Source organism: Pseudorasbora parva, chromosome 25 (genome assembly GCF_024679245.1).
Source record: "Pseudorasbora parva isolate DD20220531a chromosome 25, ASM2467924v1, whole genome shotgun sequence".
Taxonomy (NCBI): Eukaryota; Metazoa; Chordata; class Actinopteri; order Cypriniformes; family Gobionidae; genus Pseudorasbora; species Pseudorasbora parva.
In genome coordinates, this window is record NC_090196.1 from 4917912 (window position 1) to 4940955 (window position 23044).

The 23044-nt window shown below is 37.3% G+C and overlaps 1 protein-coding gene across 3 annotated transcripts in view; it reads right to left on the bottom strand.

The window, feature by feature from the left end:
- The window catches only part of kif15 (kinesin family member 15), an 87660-nt gene extending 73970 nt beyond the window's left edge, over window positions 1-13690 (bottom strand). For 2 of the 3 annotated variants that reach the window (XM_067436836.1, XM_067436834.1), the window contains exons 1-6: window positions 13555-13678; window positions 13285-13309; window positions 9948-10131; window positions 9794-9870; window positions 9682-9719; window positions 8994-9091 (exon numbers count right to left, since the gene is read on the bottom strand). In XM_067436836.1, the coding sequence (XP_067292937.1) occupies window positions 8994-9091; window positions 9682-9719; window positions 9794-9870; window positions 9948-10131; window positions 13285-13309; window positions 13555-13573 (441 nt within the window). In that variant the 5' untranslated portion in view covers window positions 13574-13678. Of the gene's footprint in view, window positions 1-8993; window positions 9092-9681; window positions 9720-9793; window positions 9871-9947; window positions 10132-13284; window positions 13310-13554 lie in introns of all 3 variants that reach the window. The other variant, XM_067436835.1, reaches the window with a different exon arrangement.
- Between the last annotated feature and the right edge of the window lie 9354 nt (window positions 13691-23044).

The following is a 23044-nucleotide window of genomic DNA, read 5'->3' on the forward strand; positions in this document are numbered from 1 at the left end:
GTGACCGCGGCTGCAGATGCCATATGCCCCAGGAGCCTCTGAAAGAATTTCAGTGGGACCGCTGTCCTGCTCTTGAACATATTCAAGCAGTTCAACACCGACTGGACTCGCTCCTCGGTGAGGCGCGCCGTCCGGTTGACCGAGTCCAGCTCCATACCGAGATAAGAGATCCTCTGTGTGGGACAGAGTTTGCTCTTCTCTCGGTTGACCCGAAGGCCCAACTGGCTGAGGTGACTGAGCACCAGGTCCCTGTGTTCGCACAACTGGTCCTTCGACTGGGCTAGGATCAGCCAATCGTCGAGGTAGTTGAGAATCCGAACACCGCGTTCTCTGAGTGGAACAATGGCTGCCTCCGCGACCTTCGTAAAGACGCGGGGCGACAGGGACAGCCCGAAGGGCAGGACCTTGTACTGATATGCTTTCCCCTCGAACGCAAAGCGTAGGAACGGTCTGTGTCGAGGGAGAATAGACACATGGAAGTACGCGTCCTTCAGGTCGATCGCTGCAAACCAATCCTGGGGACGGATGCATTGGAAAATGCGTTTCTGCGTCAACATCCTGAACGGGAGCTTGTGCAGGGCCCGATTCAGAACTCGCAGGTCCAGGATTGGTCGTAACCCACCCCCTTCTTGGGCACAATGAAGTAGGGGCTGTAGAACCCCGTCTTCATATCGGCTGGAGGAACCGGCTCGATCGCGTCCTTCGCCAGTAGGACCTCGATCTCTGACCTCAAGACCTGAGCATCGCTGCTTCGCACGGAGGTGAAGAGGATGCCCCTGTACTTGGGCGGCCGGCGCGCGAACTGAATCGCGTAGCCGAGTCTGATGGTACGGATGAGCCAGCGAGACGGCCCGGGGAGACCTAGCCAGGCCCCCAGAGACCGTGCAAGCGGGACCAACCGCACCACAGACGTGCCCGGGGTGGGGCAGCGAAGCGGAGTACTCTGGCCCGACTCAGGAGGCCCGGAGGCGGCCCGAAGTGTTGCCTGAGCACTCCTGGTTTGGACAGAGAGTGGGTGAGAAGGCCCGGAGGCGTCCTCGGAGCCCACTCTGCTGCCCACTGCCCGGAGGCAGGGAAGTGAAGCACTCAGCCCCGACCCGGGAGGCCCGTGGGCGGCCCGGAGTGTTGACTGAGTGCTCACGAGAGAGGAAGTGTGTGGGTGAGAAGGCCCGGGGGCGTCCTCGAGGCCCACACAACTGCCCCCTGGCGACGGGAGGGTAGGAAAGGAGTGACAAGGCCCGTGGGCGTCGCACACTGCCAACCTGACCCTCTTGGGGCCCAGAGAGAGAGGAAACTGCTCTTAAAATGTGGGTACCGCTGGTCTCCGGAGAGCCAGTGGCAGAACCGAAACCAGTCAGGGCCCCCCGGTCCTCCTCCGGGGGGGGTGGGATGCGAACATCGTCTCCCCCGAGCAGCTCCTGTTCTCCCTAGCCGGCCCGTCTCAGGGCCGCGTCCCTTTGCGCTTGCCTGCCGGTTAGCGGGCCCTGGACGGGTTGGGCGTCCCTCGCGTCCGGCACCCTGCTCCTCCAGTGGAGGCTGCTGCTCGGCTCTAGCAGGGTGGAGGTGGACGCAGGAGGGGATGCCCTCGGCGACGAGCCGGCAGAGGCGCTGCGACCGACGACCGAGCAGCTGGTCGTCGGCACCCTGGTGCAACGCCTCCGTCTGCTCTTGGCCACCAAGAACTGCTGGGCAAAGTTCTCGATGGTGCCGCCGAGGAGGCCAGCCCGACAGACAGGCTTTTCTTGCGCATATCTGCCAGGTTAGCCCCCTATTCCTGGACCACTAGTGTGGACATCGCCTGACCCAGGGAGCGTGCAGTGATTTTCGTCACCCATAGGGCGAGGTCCAACACCGCACGCAGTTCCTGCACAACCCCTGGGCTGGGACTACCCTCGTGCGTGCAGGGCAGAGGGCAGTGAGAGAGGGAAAACAATGAAACTTTTTTTTTTTTTTTTTTTGTCTCATTTTTGGCCCTTTTGACCCTCCATATTTCCCTCTCTCCGATGCAGCAACTGACATCTGTCCTCTGCCAGAGCCAAAAATGAAACGCTAAGCCCTTTTCTCTTTAGGATCAGCGATTCCACCTTCAACTACCAGCAGGCACGCGAGACAGTGAACGTGGCCGTCAGAACGGCACACAGCGCACTGAGCGCTCAAGCCTCTATGCAGAAGGCAAGGCGAACAATGCCCTGACGTGGTCGTGTTCTCATGAGAGAATCCGTACCACCCACGAACAGAGTCTCAGCATGCTTTTGATGCGATAGAGGAGTGGGGGCCCGAGGGGATTTACCCGGCGGGGAATCCCCACTGTAATCCTCAGGCCACCAGCGCTTATCAGCCAAAGTAGCCCTTTTCCAGTAACACTAGAAATGAACTAGATCGGGGGATAGGCGAAGGGACTCGACCCCATCTGAGGTTTCATAGTCTCGGCCGCGCATCTAGAGCGCCGACTGACGCGCGCCGGTTGTTGTGACAACCACCGCTGTCAGCCGGCCGCTCGACGGCACACGGCGCGCTGAACACTCGAGCCCTTTATGAGAAGGGGGAGACGAACAACGCGCCGACGTGACCATGTTCTTTTACCAGAACATGAATCACCCACGATCGCAATCTCACATGCGCTCGTGGCCGTCAAAGAGGACAGGAAACAGTTGCATACCAGGAATACACGGTTTGAATGACATCTTGAAAAAGACGCAGGGTCAAACCGTGTTGCTCTTTTGTGAATGGAAAGCTGCTCTTTTAGTGTGCTGAAGCACTCAGGGAGATGACCGCGGCTCCACACAGTTCGTTCTGCAAGCCTGTGTGAGCTCTCAGTGATGTGTATTTGTGTGTGTGTAACGCCCAGCGAACCAACAGTTTGTATGGGAAACGCTCAGCGAACCAACAGTTTGTATGGGAAACGCTCAGCGAACCAACAAGCTCCTTTAGATCGCTTGATCACTGATCAGACGGTCTCTCACTGATGCGCCGTATCACCCGCACTGGCAGACTCTCTCACTCAACACTCTTTGACTCGTAGTCAGACACTCTTCGTAGGAAACAGTAAGCACTGCTCGGCTCCGAAGTAGAAAAGCGCTGATCTACCATTCCACTTCCTATTTATACCCGCGCTGCGGGGCGGAGCGTGGAATGCGTGATCGCATGCCAAATTTCATTGGCTCGTTGTTAGATGCTCGAAGTAGGATTGGTCTCTAAAGTAAGATCCCATTCGTCGGTTCAGTTCTGACGTACGTCGAACGTGACCGACTGAAAGGGAACTACACGTTTTTTGTTTGTTTGCTGGTTTCCGGGGTAACCGGCTGCATTCTGCAGTTCAGCAGCGCGTCTCCTTCACCGGTTCAGTCATGTGCAAACGCATGTTGGGCTTGTTTATATCTGAGCGCTTCCCTCTGACGCAGAATACAGCGGTGTTGAGCATTTATACGGTTTATGGGCAAAGTATTCTTGAGTGCATTATAAAAAAAATTATAAATTGTTAATAAATTAATATTTACGATATTTTAAAGTGCCCACGATAACAATATCGTGCATATTGCATATCGTGCAAAAAAAAACCGTCTTCGGCGCAATAATTCCGATCTTTCATGTATTCATACTCTTGTGTAATCGACGCACCATCCCATCATTTATTTCCAAATAAATCTGTCTCTTCCGTTATACCCTGAAATTTTGAATATTCCAATCTAATATGATTTCTGACCTGTAAGGTTGCCAGAATAATATTCTTACACGGTGTGTTAATAGGCCAGAGGAGAACTGGCACCCCGACTGAGTCTGGTTTCTCCCAAGGTTTATTTTTCTCCATCATGCCCTGATGGAGTTTTGGTTCCTTGCCACTGTCGTCTTTGGCTTGGCTTGCTCAGTTGGGGACACTAAAAATATGATTAAAGTTATTCAACTTATTATACAAATAAAATGTATGAATTAGGTCTTATTTAATTCTATAAACTTAAATACTGATCTGCCAACATTGTTGCTATATGATAAATTAAACTAAGCTAATAACATTACTGTTTTCTCCAGTACGACTGTACAGCCAAATCTAATTTTGTCGCAATATTATCCTGTTTGACACTGTGAAGCTGCTTTGACACAATCGTGATTGTAAAAGCGCTATATAAATAAAGTTGATTGATTGATTGATTGATTGATTGATATTCATTATCGTGATAAATCGCATTATCGAAAATCGGCACATGTCTAATCTTCACACACAGTTATTTATATTTATACCATGGTCTGTTTTAATACTCGATTCTGATTGGCTGGAAGGTGTGCAGTAAAACCGTTTAATGCACAGGTAGTTCCAGTCAGTTTGATTACAGTTCGAAATTAATCCGCCACTATAAACACTGGTAACCATAGTAACACAGTTACGCTTGCAAACAGAGTGGCAGTGGCAGACTGCAGTATCAGCCACAGATATGTCTATACGTATAACGTTATATCTATGGCAACATTAAGTGACATGAGACATGATGTGACACACAGAAGCCAATGGCACGTCACTATGCGCAGGTATGTATACGTATACATATCTATGACTGTGCGTATTGGCACATCCGTGGCACATTCGGTCTTCATTGTCATGTCACTGACATTATCGCGACACACACTGACACTGACATGACACGTGCATGACACCGAGTTGCGGAGCATGTCCCCGCGTCGTGCGTTTTTTAAATTCTATTATGGTCGTGACATCGACACTGACAGACTCGAGCACCTATATTATTATTTAATTTAATGCATTAAATGTAATGTGTCTTTATAGGTTGACGCGGGTTTATGTCACACTACGCTACATAATGATGATTCATTCAAATAAAGATTGCCTTGTCACTGCAGTGTTGCCTGTCATTCATAAATAATTTTAATAAATCCATTAAATAATCATTAAGTTATGTTCGATATGCTTAAGCAACGAGGGGATCTTCAGACTGACATAAAGAGGAAATCGCGAACGCATCTCTCTCTCTCTCTCTCTCTCTCTCTCTTTCAGTTCTCTGTCTCTCCTTCTCTCTCCTTCTCTCTCTCTCTCTCTCTCTCTCTCTCTCAGTTCTCTGTCTGTCTCTTTTAATAATGAATTTAAATAAATGTGGTAGCCTAATTTGTTCATATAAAAACATTCCGATGGCTCTACTTTATTTAAAGTGACGGTGTGCTAGAACTAACGAGACGTAACAAAACAACCCTCATTTTAACCCGTCTCTTAAAAAACATCAGTTACAGCTTTAACTTGTTTTTAACTTGGCAAATAACCATGGTATAAGCGGGATAATCCACGGCTAGCTATGCATTAAATGATTTTAATGCACGACCTAGAGGCAACCACTCCGCTGGTCAAAAACCTCCGCTTTGCGTCGGGCGGTTCTTCGCCTCTATGCCGTGCATTAAAATCCTTTAATGCATGGCTAGCCGTGGATTATCCCTTACTTAGTCCAAGAGCTTTTCTGTTCCTTCAATGAAAGTGTATGCACAGTATATGGTCCATGTAGCTTCCATATACATGAACTGAAAACGCACCAGTGCGCGCACACCATGAATGACAGCTCGTCAGTAAATGGCCTCTGTGAGGCCTAGCAGATTTTAGTTTCGGTCTAGAATTAGTGCCGATTTGGGGGCGGGTTGCTTGAACTGTGGGCTCATAAACCTATTATTCTTAATGAAAAACACAACAGCACACATTGACAAACTCACTTAAATGGGCACTTTTACATTTCACTTTGAAACCAAATCTTCCGTGATCATCTTGTCTGTCAGCTCGAGATCTGACTCCCGCTGAGTTTGTCATGCTTTATTAAGCAGACGCATTCAGTTTTTATTTGTACTTTCTGTTCTCTAACTCAGCCTTTCTCAAACTTTTTTCAGTCATGGCACCTTTCAAAAGTGCATAAAATTTCAAGGCACCCCAGTTTAAAATATATTTTAAAAACACTGCATAACCCAAATTTAAATGCAAATGTCCTGTTTATTTAGACCGGACAGTAATGAACAGAGCATAATAGTATAGTAGTTAATAGGAATAACCATTTCCCAGTAAAAACTGTCCGGTTCTTGTGGGGCTTTTCTTTTTAAAAAACGATCCATGCTGCTGTTGGTTGTTTCTTGCTCTTTGTGAAATCAAATGTATTTTCGCGGTTAAATTATAAAACAATGTAGCCAACTGCACAGTCACGCGACCCAGGTGAGTACGTCATGACAGTTACTGATGTGAGACGGATTTTGATGGTTAATTTTATATATATATTTATCTAAAATGAATTTACAATTTTATTAATCCGCTCATATGTTTAACTCTTTCACACGCAAATGTAAAACATTCTGGCTGACCCCCCAGCGTGAGTTTTTCAAAGCGACCGTTATTAATGTGTCACTTTATGGTTTCCATGGTGACGCGTCATTGCTTGTCATGTGACACACCGCAGCAACAACAGAGCTGAATGAATGATGATCTGCTTGTCATTTTTCCTTTTTTATTCAAAATATTCACAAATTTGTTAGATATGGCCTGAAATATCTGATATTCCGATTGTCAAATATATACAAGTGGAAGTGTTTTGTTGTTTAAACACCTTTATAACAATCGCGTTAGTTGAGCTGTATGCACGATTGGGCGCCGCCATCACCGCCGCAGGCGCAGTTCAGAAAATCGGATCTGTTGGATTTACAAGACGTAAATTCATCCACTTCTCCCAAAATACATACAATGAAGTGGCAGGTGAACTGGGAGAAGAATAGAGTAAACTTTAAAGTTACTGACACAATGTGTATCTGATATGAATAAAACTAATTATAATGGAAAGGATTATTATTGCCTCTTCATTTTTCATCATTGTGTATTTTACAAACTCTAAATGTATTGTTTTTTTAGTACGTATATGTATGAAACCCAAAATAAACATGGCTGAAAACACTGAAAAGTTGTGATATATGACAGCTCTGAGCGCACCTGTGTCTGGCTCAGTGCAAGCCCAACGCGAAAGCACATTTGAATTTACATTTAAATGAATGTGATGCACTGACCGTTCTAATCACATGTGTGAATGTGTGATCGTACGTGCGAAAGGGATAAAAATAAGAAGAATGTATTTATATAAATTCAAATATATTTTATATATGAAATTTCAGATTTTTTTTTTTTTTTAGCCTACGTAATTTTTTGGCGGCACCCCAGTGTGCCGCGGCACCCACTTTGAGAAAGGCTGCTCTAACTAACTAGCCATTATCTGTACCGTATCCAACTGTTCCAATAAAACATCAAAATAGAGTAATATATATTTTTATTCAGTATATAAGCAATATTTAGCTTTTTATGTTAAAGACGCTATTGATACCATGAGAAATTTACATTCTTAGGAAAATAGCTGCTTATCAGTTAATCGTTAATCAATCGATAAGGTTAATCAACTATCGATTAATGAATGAATCGATAATTTGCATCCTAATTGTAACGTATCAAACATTTTATTTTGTACTTGTTATCCAACAAAAGTGGAATAAATATGCACTTGTAATGACAACAGCAAAGTTCAACGTAGCTCTAATTACACATTCTTCACACAGAACATATCCCACATCAGCGAGCCCTGTTTTATGGCAATGTACCGCCCAATTCAGTGGGATAACACGACATTCTAGAAACCACAAATAAATTTCACTCATTTCCAGTATTTTGAATGGATTTAGCTGGTTCAAAAAAAAGAAATGATTCTTGAATCCTATTTTATATTAGTGTTGTCAAAAATATCGATATTTCGATATATATCGATACTGGAATATCTAAAACGATACGATTCTCAGTTTTTACAGTATCGATACCAGCTGCGCTCTCCTCTCCGACCGAAAGCGAGCTGACACACACCGGCATATTCTCACTCAGCCCGGTTAACCTCTGAGCACCGCGAACGCGCGTACTGCTGGACCTTTTCCTCATGACAGTGTGTTAGTGTTCTGTGTGTGATCGGTCTGAATTTTGCGCGGGATTGCACATAAATTAATTCTACTAATCCCCGCAGATTTCGTGCTCACATCTAGAGCACACACACATAGCACGTAATAAAGCCGTGATAATACACGTAATAAAGCCGCCTCTGACATGATACAAGTGCAAACATTTGCTTATTTTTCCAGCTTATTATTGGTCAAATACACTCAAAGAACTATCAGTGCACCTCTGGAAGAGTATTAACGTAAACACAGTCGCAAACAGTTCAGGAAGAACGAGTAACAGGAGCAGTGTTCAGGATCCATGCGTCCGTGAGCCTTAGAGGGACCGCAGTCATTTGTTATTCAAACTACAAAAAGACAAACGATCACACTGCTCTTGACTGATCAACTTGTGTAACTTTTATAGTTTCATCTGTACGCTATTGAATTTTTTACAGAGAACATTATCCAATGTTGTTTTAAATGTAATTACTATGCATTTTTTTATTCAGTTTCTTATCTGAATGTTAGACCTACCTGATAGACCTAAAATAAAGCAGTCTGTTTAATTTGTATCTTCTATTCTATTGCATTTATTTGTGCTATTGTTTGTAATCTGTTTATTTGTTCTTATTTTATTACTGTTTAATCGTCTTTTTAAATTCAATTTACCATTCGAAATCAAGCTTTCTTGTGCTGTGTGTAAGCTATTGCAACACAATTATGTTACCCCATTGTAAAAAATAAATTGAGATAGCAAAAATGTGTGAGATAATTTTAATAGTAATTGATCAATTGATCAATAATTGTTCAAATCAAAATGATGCCCAACCCTAAGGAACATGCTGGCCACATGAATTTTTAGTAAAAAATAACATGAATAATAATAAGTTCTGTTGTCATATTAAGCATCGTATCTTATCTTATCTTATCTTTTTTTTTTTTTTTACTGTGGTATCGATTTAGTATCGATATATCGATATTTTAGTCTGGTATCGTATCGAAGTCATAATTTTGGTATCGTGACAACACTATTTTATATTTAATGAAACTTGTCTCACCCGCTCCACCTCTCGACTGATGAGGAAGAAGAGGTATTCAAAACTACGAGGAATCACACCACGCAGCTCATCAGAAAAGTTATCCAGCTCTGAGGGACCTGCAAAAAAAAAATACATACACCTTTCTATGCATGTATTCACAATCATTTTTATACAGAACATACCAGTTATGTATAAAGTAAATGGAAACTTAAAGCTACACTGTGTAACTTTTTTAGTTTATTCTTAGCTAAAATCACTTAGTTCTTTCAAAAATATATGTGCTCATTAATGTATTGACTTCTGTCGATTAATAAAGTATTCTCGTAAGTTTATAAAATGCCATTGAAAATACATATGGGTGAGGGGTTCGAATGCCGGTCGCCATGTTGCCCCTCCATCTTGAAAGTACAGTAGCCAAAGAGGGACATACCCGTAAATTCAAGCTTCGCCTTTTAACACTCGATGGCACCGTGTCGAATGTGAAGAGGGGGATTGCCATGTTAATCTTGGACTAAATCGGCCACCGTAGGAGTTAAAACGAAATCACACCCGTGATAATGTGCGTGTTGTTATCTATTGCAATTATATTAACATTTTTAATTGTAGCTTAAGTGTCTAAACAATTTTCGGAGCTATGTCATGTGTGTTGTATCATGCATACACAGTCAAAAGAACTAACTAGCAGAAAAACTGCCTCAGCACTTACCCAGCATGGTGAAGGTCTTACCTGAGCCCGTCTGCCCACTGAAAAACAAAAACATTAAAGTCACAAGTGTACTAGGCTCTAACATTTTTATACAAGCCACACAGGAACTCACTAGGCAAAAATGGTGCCGTTGTATCCATTCATGCACGACTCCACAATGTTTTTAGCCACGCTGGAGAAAACCTCCTCCTGAGAGACACAAGGAGCAGTGGATGAGATTACTCGACCGATCTTCACCCAGAGAAGACTAATCTAAACCGTCTCACCTGGCTTGTGTCCATGTCAGCGACATGGTCGTAGGTGAAGGTCCGAGGTTCTGGTTTGCAGTGCAGTCTGACGGTGTGCGGTGAGGTCACAGTCAAGCACAGACTGTGATCGCCATCTGTTGTTAACCCAGTGCCTTGAGTCAATGGCCGAACCCGCACAAACACCTTGATGGCATCTCCATCACTGATGATGATAATGGAGGAAATGATTCTCGGTAAAACACAAATCAGTTTGATCCCCATTCAGTGTAAAGGGGACGCGCCAGAACAAATTGTGTATGATAATAGTACACTTTTTTTTAAAGGGGGGGTGAAATGCTGTTTCATGCATACTGAGCTTTTTACACTGTTAAAGACTTGGATTCCCATCCTAAACATAGTCAAAGTTTCAAAAACTAATGTTAGGCGTTTGATGGAGTATTTCTGTGTCAAAAAAACTCTTTCCCGTTTCTCACAAGTTTCGGAGAGTTTTTTTCGAGTATGGGTCGACTTGACGTTAATAGAGCGGAAGGTCCTTGTATGGGCCGTACGGGCTCTTCTCCCGGTAGGGTGCGCGCGTGTGTGACTAGAGCGAGAGAGGAAATGCACGCCGTAAACACTCTCTCAGGTGCAGATCCAGTCGTCCGTGAACACTTATGTGGCACGTAGCACTCCACTTTATTCCTATGGGTGACGTCGAGCGACTTCAACGCTTCAGCACAGCATTCTGGGACGGCAGCGCTGCATTTGAACCGATTTGAACGCAGAAATGACGGGAAGCTTCTTTCAGTCACGTCTCAAAGTGGATCTCCACGCCACTGCTGTCACAGGACTTCACCAAATCATACCAAAGAAGTGTGTTTTTGACGGAGCCGTCCCAGCGGTAAAGGTTCGGTCCTGCTTTGGAAGCAGCCGGTGAGTAAAACTGCTTCAGATGTCTGTGCTGTTGGCTATCGTCACGTGAGTAAACATCAGTAAACGACACGATCGCGTGCTTCGTCATTCAAATGCGCTAACGGTTACTCCATTGTTGTTCTGTATAACGTTACACTAGTCTGACGTGCAAAACCGTTTTGCTTGCTACTGCTAAGGTTTAGTCGCATACAATAGTCCATAAACCGAATCATGTCCTCATAAACTGAGAGTAAAGACACACAAATGTTGACAGGCCACTAAATACAGTCCATACCACAGAGACGGACGTCCTGCTGTTGCTGTTTCTCCTGTTCAATTTATTTCAGCCTCAGATTTGATTCTGGATCATATCTATTAGCTGAGATCGATAGCGATGGGTTTCTCCACGCTTGAGGACGTCAGCGCTTTGTTCGCGATCGTCATTCTTTAGCTCCGCCCACACGATACGCCTCCAGGCGCTCGTTTTTTTTCCGGAAAGACTCTGTACAGCCCATATTTCTTTTATAAATATAATAAAACTAAAGACTTTTCGGAGATATGAAGGATGCAATACTACTCTATAGGTACTCAAGATTGACATGAGATTGACTGAAACTGAGTGTTTCACCCCCCCCTTTAAAGCTGCATTCACGCCTCTAATAATCTGCATCTTCTATGAAAAAAAAGCCTTAGGTCTGTATTCCAAAGCATTCATGAACTACAACCATCAAAGTTCAGATCTATGCTCAAAAAGAGGAGTGACAGTTTAAGGACCAGCGAAGGGAAGGGGAAGAAATGTCATGCAAAGAGCAATTCATTTGTTTCTAACAAACAATTGTCAACCAACTATAATGGTAAACACTGTATTCTCTAAATAGCAGTTCTCAATTACCTGACAGAATCACAAAAATGGGAACAAACTGTCTGTGTATATAATAGTATAGCACATCAGCGGTAATCTCGTCCATTCATAAATACGGACCCATTTTTTGGCAAGTTTTGGCTTTTATTCATGCCCAGGATATGAATTCTCATTATCAATTCAATTTTTACTAATTAAAATGCTAGACTAGTTCTTGAAATCAGGATGTTATTTTCTGCTAGTTAAATGTCACCATAGGCTGGCAAATTCAATAACATTCACACATGCATGATATCAGAAAACTCACTAGTGACAATCAAATTGCTGAAAAATAAAGGTTTTGTACAATACATTGGAATGTCACCTAGAAAGAAATACAATATTGTTGATATGAAGAAATTTAATTTCAACTGGTAAACACCATAATTCTTGATATCTGTATTTTTACTACTGAAATGTCACCATAGGCTGCCTTTCAAATTCAATTGCTGATGACATTAAGAATTATTTTCTTACTAGTTGAAATTTCAATTTCACATATCAGAAATACAATTTTCATATCAATAACTTCTTTGTTACTAGTAAAAAAAAATATTCCTGATATCATGAACTCAATTTTCACTAGTTAAAAGAATTAACATTGATATCTGTAAATGTATTTCAACATGTTACATTTGGTATTTCTTATATCTGAAGATGTATTTCTGGATTTGAATACTCAGGAGTACTTTCAGATAACTAAAAGGTTTTCTTACTTGTAACAATCACATTCATGATATCAGAAATTAACATTGTCTCTAGTGACAATCGAATTATTGATGTGAAAAAAAATGCTGATTTTTGATAGTAGCACAATTGCTAATATCAAGAATATATATATATATGCACTATGGCAAACGATTTAGACTTTTATTCATTCCCAGGATATGAATATGTAATGACAATGTTGTTGTCACGTGCAAAAATATGATTTATTGATATCGAGAATAATTTAAACTGGTAAAAACTAATTCTTGCCATCTGTATTTGTATTTTCACTAGTGAAATGTCACCTTAGGCTGCCCATTTACATTAGTTGATAATCAACAATTTAATTGCTACTAGTAAAACAATTCGTTTTTGATATCAACAACTGAATTGCCTCTAGTTACAATGTTAATTACTGATATCATGAATGCTATTGTTACTAGTAAGAGCCTGAAATTATACTGATATCAGAATTGAATTCTGATAATCAACAGCTGAATTTGAATAGCAGCCTATGATGACATTTCTCTAGTGAAAATACAAATAGATATAAAAATATTATTTTAGCAGTTGAAATTAAATTCTTCACATAAAGAATTCATATTTCTGTTCTTAAATACGTTATTATTGATCTCAAAATGTGCCACTGTTACTAGTAGAAAACTACTTCCTGATATCAAGAATGAGGCTAGCATTTTAACTAGTGAAAAGTGAATTGTTGACATCAAGAATTCCTATCTTGTGAATGAATATAAGTCGAAACGGCTTTATAAGTCCCCTCTTCTTGAACTCACTGTTAGTGCGCAGTTAGCCGCGTGTTTACTATCGTTTAGCTGTGTTTTGATGTAACGTTACCTGTTGGTGTTTGATTCCGCGGCTGCTGAAAGGAAACATAAAAGAAAAAACACATTAATAAGAGAATTATACTAAACAAGGTGATAATATCAACGACAACAAAGCTCGTCCGTAAACATGAACGTGTACGTTACTCAAATGTAATAGTAAATACCTTCTGTTTATTATGTGTACGGTAAACATTTCGGCTATTTTGTAAGTTATAGTGTCATATGCGAAAATTGAGTTCGTTACATTAACTCACAGATATAAAGAGTAAATAATCCTCACCTTTGCCTTTAAGATTCATGATTCATTCCTGTACTTATGTTTATTCTCTTTCCCACTGTATTCGTGAAGGATGGATACAAAATTTGGCGCCTTGTTCTTCTTCCTCTTTTGGGGTTTAACGGAAGTTTGCAGCCTGGATGTCGCACTACTGCCCCCATCTGGAGATGCATATTTTACCCAGTTCTCTTTTTCCCAGTCGCTTTGGCTCAAATCTCGAATTAGACTTTTCCCCATCAAAACTATAATTGTTCACATCTCTGAACAGTGAGCCTCTTGTTCATCAGAATAGAAATTCTTAGCCTATAAAATTAAGCAAATTGCTTTTTTTGTGTGTCTTTTTTGGCACATGTGCAAAAGAGTTAGCAATTGTCTATTGCACAATGACTAAATGTACATGGCTTGATCAAAACGTATGAGTTGTCCTTTACTACTTATAAACATTATCTCATCGTGTGAGCCATCACATGCAAAATGATCCATTCAGTGATCAAAATCTCTCGAACAAGTTATAATCCATAAATATTTATGGAATATTTGTTTCAGTTATTCTCAAACACTTTGGCACATTTATTGAAACTGTAATTTCAGTTGTCGCAACTGTTTTTGCTGAAACATCAGAACATCAGAGATAATGTATAACAGATTGTCTATTACACCAAGTGCAAAATGGTCCCTAACAATGCCTGTTTGGGAAAGTATAACAATCATATTTCAACATTTACAGTAGTCAGTAAAGTGTAAGGTTTAAAGATCTTGGTTTTGACATGAGCGACCGGGATTCAAATCCACCTTTTGCATCCGAAAGGCATTTACTTTCAAAAAAATTGAAATCTTCTAAATGTGGAAATGAAGTGCCTAATGAACCGTTTAATAATAACAAAAGCATTTATTGGGTATGGGGTTAGGGAGTGATTTTTTTGTCCCATTAAGGCGGCATCCATACTGTAAAAAAATTATTGTTGGTTTTTGTTGGTTTAACTTAAAAAAGTAAGTAACCTGGTTGCCTTAAAATTTTGAGTTTATTGAAATTAAACATTTGAGTTGATACAACGAAAGAAATGTGTTTAATAAATGGAAACTCAAAATATTATTGTATCTAAACTACATAAAAAATTTGATAAATCATGAAAATAGCACTATTTGGCATGTTTCACTGCGTCATCAGAAATAAAACACACACAATTACCCAATATGCTTAAAAAATCTTTTAATAGAGACCCTAATTAAAGACCCTTTTAATAATATTTTAATAAAGGTTGACGAATCACAAACAAATTTCATTGTATTAACTCAAAAATGTAATTTCAATGAACTCAAAATTTTAAGGCAACCAGGTAACTTTTTTTCTAAATATTTTTGTGAGTTAATCATTTAAATCAATATAATCATTAACACTTTGTTATTGCATCCTGTTAATGCAAAATACTGAGGTGCAATATATCTATAAATAGTATTAACACATTGCAAAGAACTGCTACTTTTATATGGTGTAAACAAAATATTTCACTATTTTCACTTAGTAAATAGCATTTACAGCTATTTACACTTGGTGTTAAAAGCACCTATTGCTATTTGCTGTCTTATATTATCTATCCTAGCTGCTGCCTATCTTATATCTATTGCTCTTCTATGACAAGAATGTTCAATTTACAACACAATTCAACATTAATAAATGTACAGTTTGGGCTGCTATTTATTGCTATCATAAATCTTGTAGCCAGGATATTTTTTAAATATAACTCCAATTGTATTTACATGAAAGAATGTCATATTTACTGTATGTTGGACAGCACTTCAGTAGTCTTGTAATTTTACTTTAGTTGTATTATGTATTGCTACAACCAGTTATATTGCAGTATTGTAGTAATACTTCATATGTATTGCAGTAATACTGCAGGATTATTGTTGTAATACTTCATATGTATTGTAGTAATACTTCATATGTATTGTAGTAATACTTCATATGTATTGCAGTAATACTGCAGGATTATTGTTGTAATACTTCATATGTATTGTAGAAATATTTCATATGTATTGCAGTAATACTTCATATGTATTGCAGTAATACTTCATATGTATTTGTCATGTCTAACACAAAGTAAAACTGGTGCGAGGACTCAAGTGCAGAAAATGATAATTTATTATAAAATAAAACAAACTCAAAACAAAACCCACGAGGGGGGGAAAAACACATAATCATAAAACATAAACCAAAGACTCAAATATACCAACGGAATCACGGGGACCCAGGAGACGTAGACGAGACAACGATCCGACCCAGACTGACAAACACAAGGAGCTTATAAAGGGAAGAAATCAAAAGGAAATCAGGGAACACAGGTGGGGCCAATAAACACTAATCAGATAACAAGGGGGAGGGAACTGACAATGACAGGAGCACATGCTCGACAACACAAAACCCACATGTGCACACAAGACAAGACAGGCATGTGACAGTATTGCAGAAATACTTCATATGTATTGCAGAAATACTTCATATGTATTGTAGTAATACTTTATATGTATTGCAGTAATACTTCATATGTATTGCAGTAATACTTCATATGTATTGTAGTAATACTTCATATGTATTGCAGTAATACTTCATATGTATTGTAGTAATACTGCAGTATTGCAGTAATACTTCATATGTATTGTAGTAATACTTCATATGTATTGTAGTAATACTTCATATGTATTGCAGTAATACTTCATATGTATTGTAGTAATACTTCATATGTATTGCAGTAATACTTCATATGTATTGCAGTAATACTTCATATGTATTGCAGTAATACTTCATATGTATTGTAGTAATACTTCATATGTATTGTAGTAATACTTCATATGTATTGCAGTAATACTTCATATGTATTGTAGTAATACTTCATATGTATTGCAGTAATACTTCATATGTATTGCAGTAATACTTCATATGTATTGCAGTAATACTTCATATGTATTGTAGTAATACTTCATATGTATTGCAGTAATACTTCATATGTATTGTAGTAATACTTCATATGTATTGTAGTAATACTTCATATGTATTGCAGAAATACTTCATATGTATTGTAGTAATACTTCATATGTATTGCAGTAATACTTCATATGTATTGCAGTAATACTTCATATGTATTGTAGTAATACTTCATATGTATTGTAGTAATACTTCATATGTATTGTAGTAATACTTCATATGTATTGCAGTAATACTTCATATGTATTGCAGTAATACTTCATATGTATTGTAGTAATACTTCATATGTATTGCAGTAATACTTCATATGTATTGTAGTAATACTTAATATGTATTGCAGTAATACTTCATATGTATTGTAGTAATACTTCATATGTATTGCAGTAATACTTCATATGTATTGTAGTAATACTTAATATGTATTGCAGTAATACTTCATATGTATTGTAGTAATACTTCATATGTATTGCAGTAATACTTCATATGTATTGTAGTAATACTTCATATGTATTGTAGTAATACTTCATATGTATTGCAGTAATACTTCATATGTATTGCAGTAATACTTCATATGTATTGTAGTAATACTGCAGTATTATTGTAGTAATACTTCATATGTATTGCTGTAATACTTCATATGTATTGTAGTAATACTTCATATGTATTGCAGTAATACTTCATATGTATTGTAGTAATACTTCATATGTATTGCAGTAATACTTCATATGTATTGTAGTAATACTTAATATGTATTGCAGTAATACTTCATATGTATTGTAGTAATACTTAATATGTATTGCAGTAATACTTCATATGTATTGTAGTAATACTTCATATGTATTGTAGTAATACTTAATATGTATTGCAGTAATACTTCATATGTATTGTAGTAATACTTCATATGTATTGCAGTAATACTTCATATGTATTGCAGTAATACTTCATATGTATTGTAGTAATACTTCATATGTATTGCGGTAATACTTCATATGTATTGCGGTAATACTTCATATGTATTGTAGTAATACTTCATATGTATTGTAGTAATACTTCATATGTATTGTAGTACACTGTAAAAAAATGCTGTAAAAAAACGGCCACATTTTGACAGTAAAATGCTGTTTTCCATTAAAACAGTAATATACTGTAGAAAACAATGCATTCTGGGCAATATTTGTCATTTTCGAGAAAATAGCCAACAGTAATATACTGTGAATTAACACACTTAAAGTCGACACTCAGAGGCTGTGTTCAAAATCACTCTCTATTCCCTTATTCACTATTCCCTACACTAGTTCACTGATATAAACCACTCGACAGAGAGAGAGGAAAGAAGAGAGTGAATTCAGACACTGATGAACACCTGCTGTTATCACCGAAGGAAAGAGAAACATCAACAGAAGAAAGTTGATTTCATCAACTGAAGATAAAGAGAAGACATTAAATCTGTGAAGATCTCATCAGAGGATTAAACAACTCCACAAACAGCATTACCAGCTTCACACATTACTAACCAGACTGACTTTATTTCTGTCAGACGACTACAGAAGCTCTTATTGAGAATTAACAGATGATGTTTTATTGTTTCTTCTGACGTTACCATTATGGTGATCAGTGTTTGCTTTAGTTGGGCTCTTGAACATTGACACAATAACATTTGTTTTTCTCTCGCTGCTGTAAGGTTTGTTTTCAATACATTTGATTTAGCAAGCAAAGCTGAGAAAAAAACATGAGTTGGTTATGTTGACTATTTAATAATGGTTTAATTCACTAATAGTTTACTAGTCTTATCTATAAACATATAGCTGATGCTTAATTTTTTGTAAAACTTGAACCATATAATTTTAGAACATCAGTATTGCAACAACCAGATAATTTGAAGAGCATGGGAACAGCTTGTGGTCAAAACATCTGAATCACTCTGACTCACATAGACATCAAGAATCGACGTATGAATCTCAGCCGTGGTGACACTCAAAACTCCCAGCATGCATTGCGGCACGAATAAATTATGCTGCTGAATAGCCTGGTTATTGTCTTTAATTCTTATTATTTGCCTTTATTTTGCTGCTGCTGTTGTGTTGACTTTGAGTAGTGTTTTGTGATGTTCAGAGTTGATCTGTTCATTTTTTTTTATTGATTGTCACCATTGTTGAGATTCATATGCTGATTCTTCATGTCTATGCGAGTCTAAATGACAGCAGAGAGCAAACAATTTGTTAAAATCATGACTTTATAAATCATTCTTAACTAATTCCTAATCAGTGGTTGATAAATTCAGAAGGGTCCCAGTTTAATAACGTAAAATAAGAGTCGATATGTGTTTTTAAAAGTATGGGTTTGTTTAGGGAAAAACACTGGACAAGATTAACAAACTAAACATCCTATTACAATTATAGCAAAACATAGTCAATCATTTCTGACCATTTTTTTTCTTGGCTTTTTTGCTACAATAAATGTGTTTAAGAAACACAGTTATAGCAGACAAAGAAAAACTATCATTACAAAGTCAAGGGCCAAGAGCCCAACTGAAGCAAACACTGATCACGATAAGGGTGACTAAATATTTTATATTAAACATCAACACCTAAAGATCAGATAATTCTCAATAAGAACTTCTGTAGACGTCTGAAAGAAATAAAGTCAGTCTGGTTAGTAATGTGTGAAGCTGGTAATGCTGTTTGTGGAGTTGTTTAATCCTCTGCTGAGATCTTCAGAGATTTAATGTCTTCTTTTATCTTCTGTTGATTTCATATAAAGCTGTGGCTGAAGTCAGTTGTAGTTCTTGTGTTTCTCTGTCCTTCAGTGATTCTTGTTAAAAGGTGTTCTCAATTATCACTTAATTAATCTCTTAATTATCTCATTAACTTCATCAATGCTTCAATTACTCTAACACTCTGTAGTGTGTACACTCTTCAGTGTTCATTTAAAACTGAAGATTTTGCTGTGGGGTTAAAAGGGTTAAAGGGGTTAGATGAAAAAACCCACAGTGGGAACCGTAAATTAACAGTAAGAAACTGTAAATTCATTTACGGAAAAGTACTGTAAAAAAACTGCACTTTACTGGAACCAGAGCTGCCAGTAGATTACCGTTAAATCAAGGAAAAACAGTAATATACTGTAAAACGTAACAGTCAGATTTACCAGATGAATCAAGATATTTTCACTGAAATATTAGTGAAAGTTAATAGAAAAAAGTTGTGCAAAGTAGGTAACTGATAAGGAGAGTAAATATTAAAATGACCTGTGTTTATGTGTTGTTGCACAAGATGATATAGAAGAGATTTTTTAGTTGAATTCATTAGTTTTGTGGGTTACCATTGCTGTGAAGAGTAGAGCCTGTGCTTCAGTCCAGGATGAGCAGAGAATGCCTGATGCTTGTTTTAACGGCAGTGACTGTGTTTGCTGATGCAGTTATGAGCCGTTTGTTGAGTAATTTATCACATACGTGTGTGCTATTGCTCACAACGAACCGCAAAGATTGAAGTTAAAGTCACGTTTCTAAATCATTTTACTACTACACCTTACACATGTGAAATGACTCAAATGAAGTTTTACGATACAAACACCTATAAATACTAGTTTTAAAATGAGAACTGTTTGAAGCGATCAGTTTTCCAAATTAAAAGTTACCCTTCATGGTATTACGGTAAAATACTGTAAAAAAATGAGAGCTGTATATAAACAGTAGAGGGCTGTAAATTAACAGTACATTGCTGGAACCACAGCTGCCAGTAGATTACCGTTATTTTACGACACAATTTTTTACAGTAATACTTCATATGTATTGTAGTAATACTTCATATGTATTGCAGTAATACTTCATATGTATTGCAGTAATACTTCATATGTATTGTAGTAATACTTCATATGTATTGCAGTAATACTTCATATGTATTGCAGTAATACTTCATATGTATTGCAGTAATACTTCATATGTATTGCGGTAATACTTCATATGTATTGTAGTAATACTTCATATGTATTGTAGTAATACTTCATATGTATTGCAGAAATACTTCATATGTATTGTAGTAATACTTCATATGTATTGTAGTAATACTTCATATGTATTGTAGTAATACTTCATATGTATTGCAGAAATACTTCATATGTATTGCAGTAATACTTCATATGTATTGCAGAAATACTTCATATGTATTGTAGTAATACTTCATATGTATTGTAGTAATACTTCATATGTATTGCAGAAATACTTCATATGTATTGCAGTAATACTTCATATGTATTGTAGTAATACTTCATATGTATTGTAGTAATACTGCAGTATTATTGCAGTAATACTTCATATGTATTGCAGTAATACTTCATATGTATTGCAGTAATACTTCATATGTACTGTAGTAATACTTCATATGTATTGCAGTAATACTTCATATGTATTGTAGTAATACTTCATATGTATTGTAGTAATACTGCAGTATTATTGTAGTAATACTTCATATGTATTGCAGTAATACTTCATATGTATTGTAGTAATACTGCAGTATTATTGTAGTAATACTTCATATGTATTGCAGTAATACTTCATATGTATTGTAGTAATACTGCAGTATTATTGTAGTAATACTTCATATGTATTGTAGTAATACTGCAGTATTATTGCAGTAATACTTCATATGTATTGCAGTAATACTTCATATGTATTGTAGTAATACTTATGTATTGCAGTAATACTTCATATGTATTGCAGTAATACTTCATATGTATTGTAGTAATACTGCAGTATTATTGTAGTAATACTTCATATGTATTGCAGTAATACTTCATATGTATTGCAGTAATACTTCATATGTATTGTAGTAATACTGCAGTATTATTGTAGTAATACTTCATATGTATTGCAGTAATACTTCATATGTATTGTAGCAATACTTCATATGTATTGTAGTAATACTTCATATGTATTGCGGTAATACTTCATATGTATTGTAGTAATACTTCGTATGTATTGCAGTAATACTTCATATGTATCGCAGTAATACTGCAGTATTATTGTAGTAATACTTCATATGTATAGTAGTAATACTTCATATGTATTGTAGTAATACTGCAGTATTATTGTAGTAATACTTCATTAGTAATACTTCATATGTATTGCAGTAATACTTCATATGTATTGTAGTAATACTTCATATGTATTGCAGTAATACTTCATATGTATTGCAGTAATACTTCATATGTATTGCAGTAATACTTCATATGTATTGCAGTAATACTTCATATGTATTGCAGTAATACTTCATATGTATTGCAGTAATACTTCATATGTATTGTAGTAATACTTCATATGTATTGTAGTAATACTTCATATGTATTGTAGTAATACTTCATATGTATTGTAGTAATACTTCATATGTATTGTAGTAATACTTCATATGTATTGCAGTAATACTTCATATGTATTGCAGTAATACTTCATATGTATTGCAGTAATACTTCATATGTGTTGCAGAAATACTTCATATGTATTGTAGTAATACTTCATATGTATCGCAGTAATACTTCATATGTATTGCAGAAATACTTCATATGTATTGCAGTAATACTTCATATGTATTGCAGTAATACTTCATATGTGTTGCAGAAATACTTCATATGTATTGTAGTAATACTGCAGTATTATTGTAGTAATACTTCATATGTATTGCAGTAATACTTCATATGTATCGCAGTAATACTTCATATGTATTGCAGTAATACTTCATATGTATTGCAGTAATACTTCATATGTATCGCAGTAATACTTCATATGTATTGCAGAAATACTTCATATGTATTGCAGTAATACTTCATACGTATTGCAGTAATACTTCATATGTATTGCAGTAATACTTCATATGTATTGCAGTAATACTTCATATGTATCGCAGTAATACTTCATATGTATTGCAGAAATACTTCATATGTATTGCAGTAATACTTCATACGTATTGCAGTAATACTTTATATGTATTGCAGTAATACTTCATATGTATTGTAGTAATACTTCATATGTATTGCAGTAATACTTCATATGTATTGCAGTAATACTTCATATGTATTGCAGTAATACTTCATATGTATCGCAGTAATACTTCATATGTATTGCAGAAATACTTCATATGTATTGCAGTAATACTTCATATGTATTGCAGTAATACTTCATATGTATTGCAGAAATACTTCATATGTATTGTAGTAATACTGCAGTATTATTGTAGTAATACTTCATATGTATTGCAGTAATACTTCATATGTATTGCAGTAATACTTCATATGTATTGCAGAAATACTTCATATGTATTGCAGTAATACTTCATATGTATTGCAGTAATACTTCATATGTATTGCAGTAATACTGCAGTATTATTGCAGTAATACTTCATATGTATTGCAGTAATACTTCATATGTATTGTAGTAATACTTCATATGTATTGTAGTAATACTTCATATGTATTGCAGTAATACTTCATATGTATTGCAGTAATACTTCATATGTATTGCAG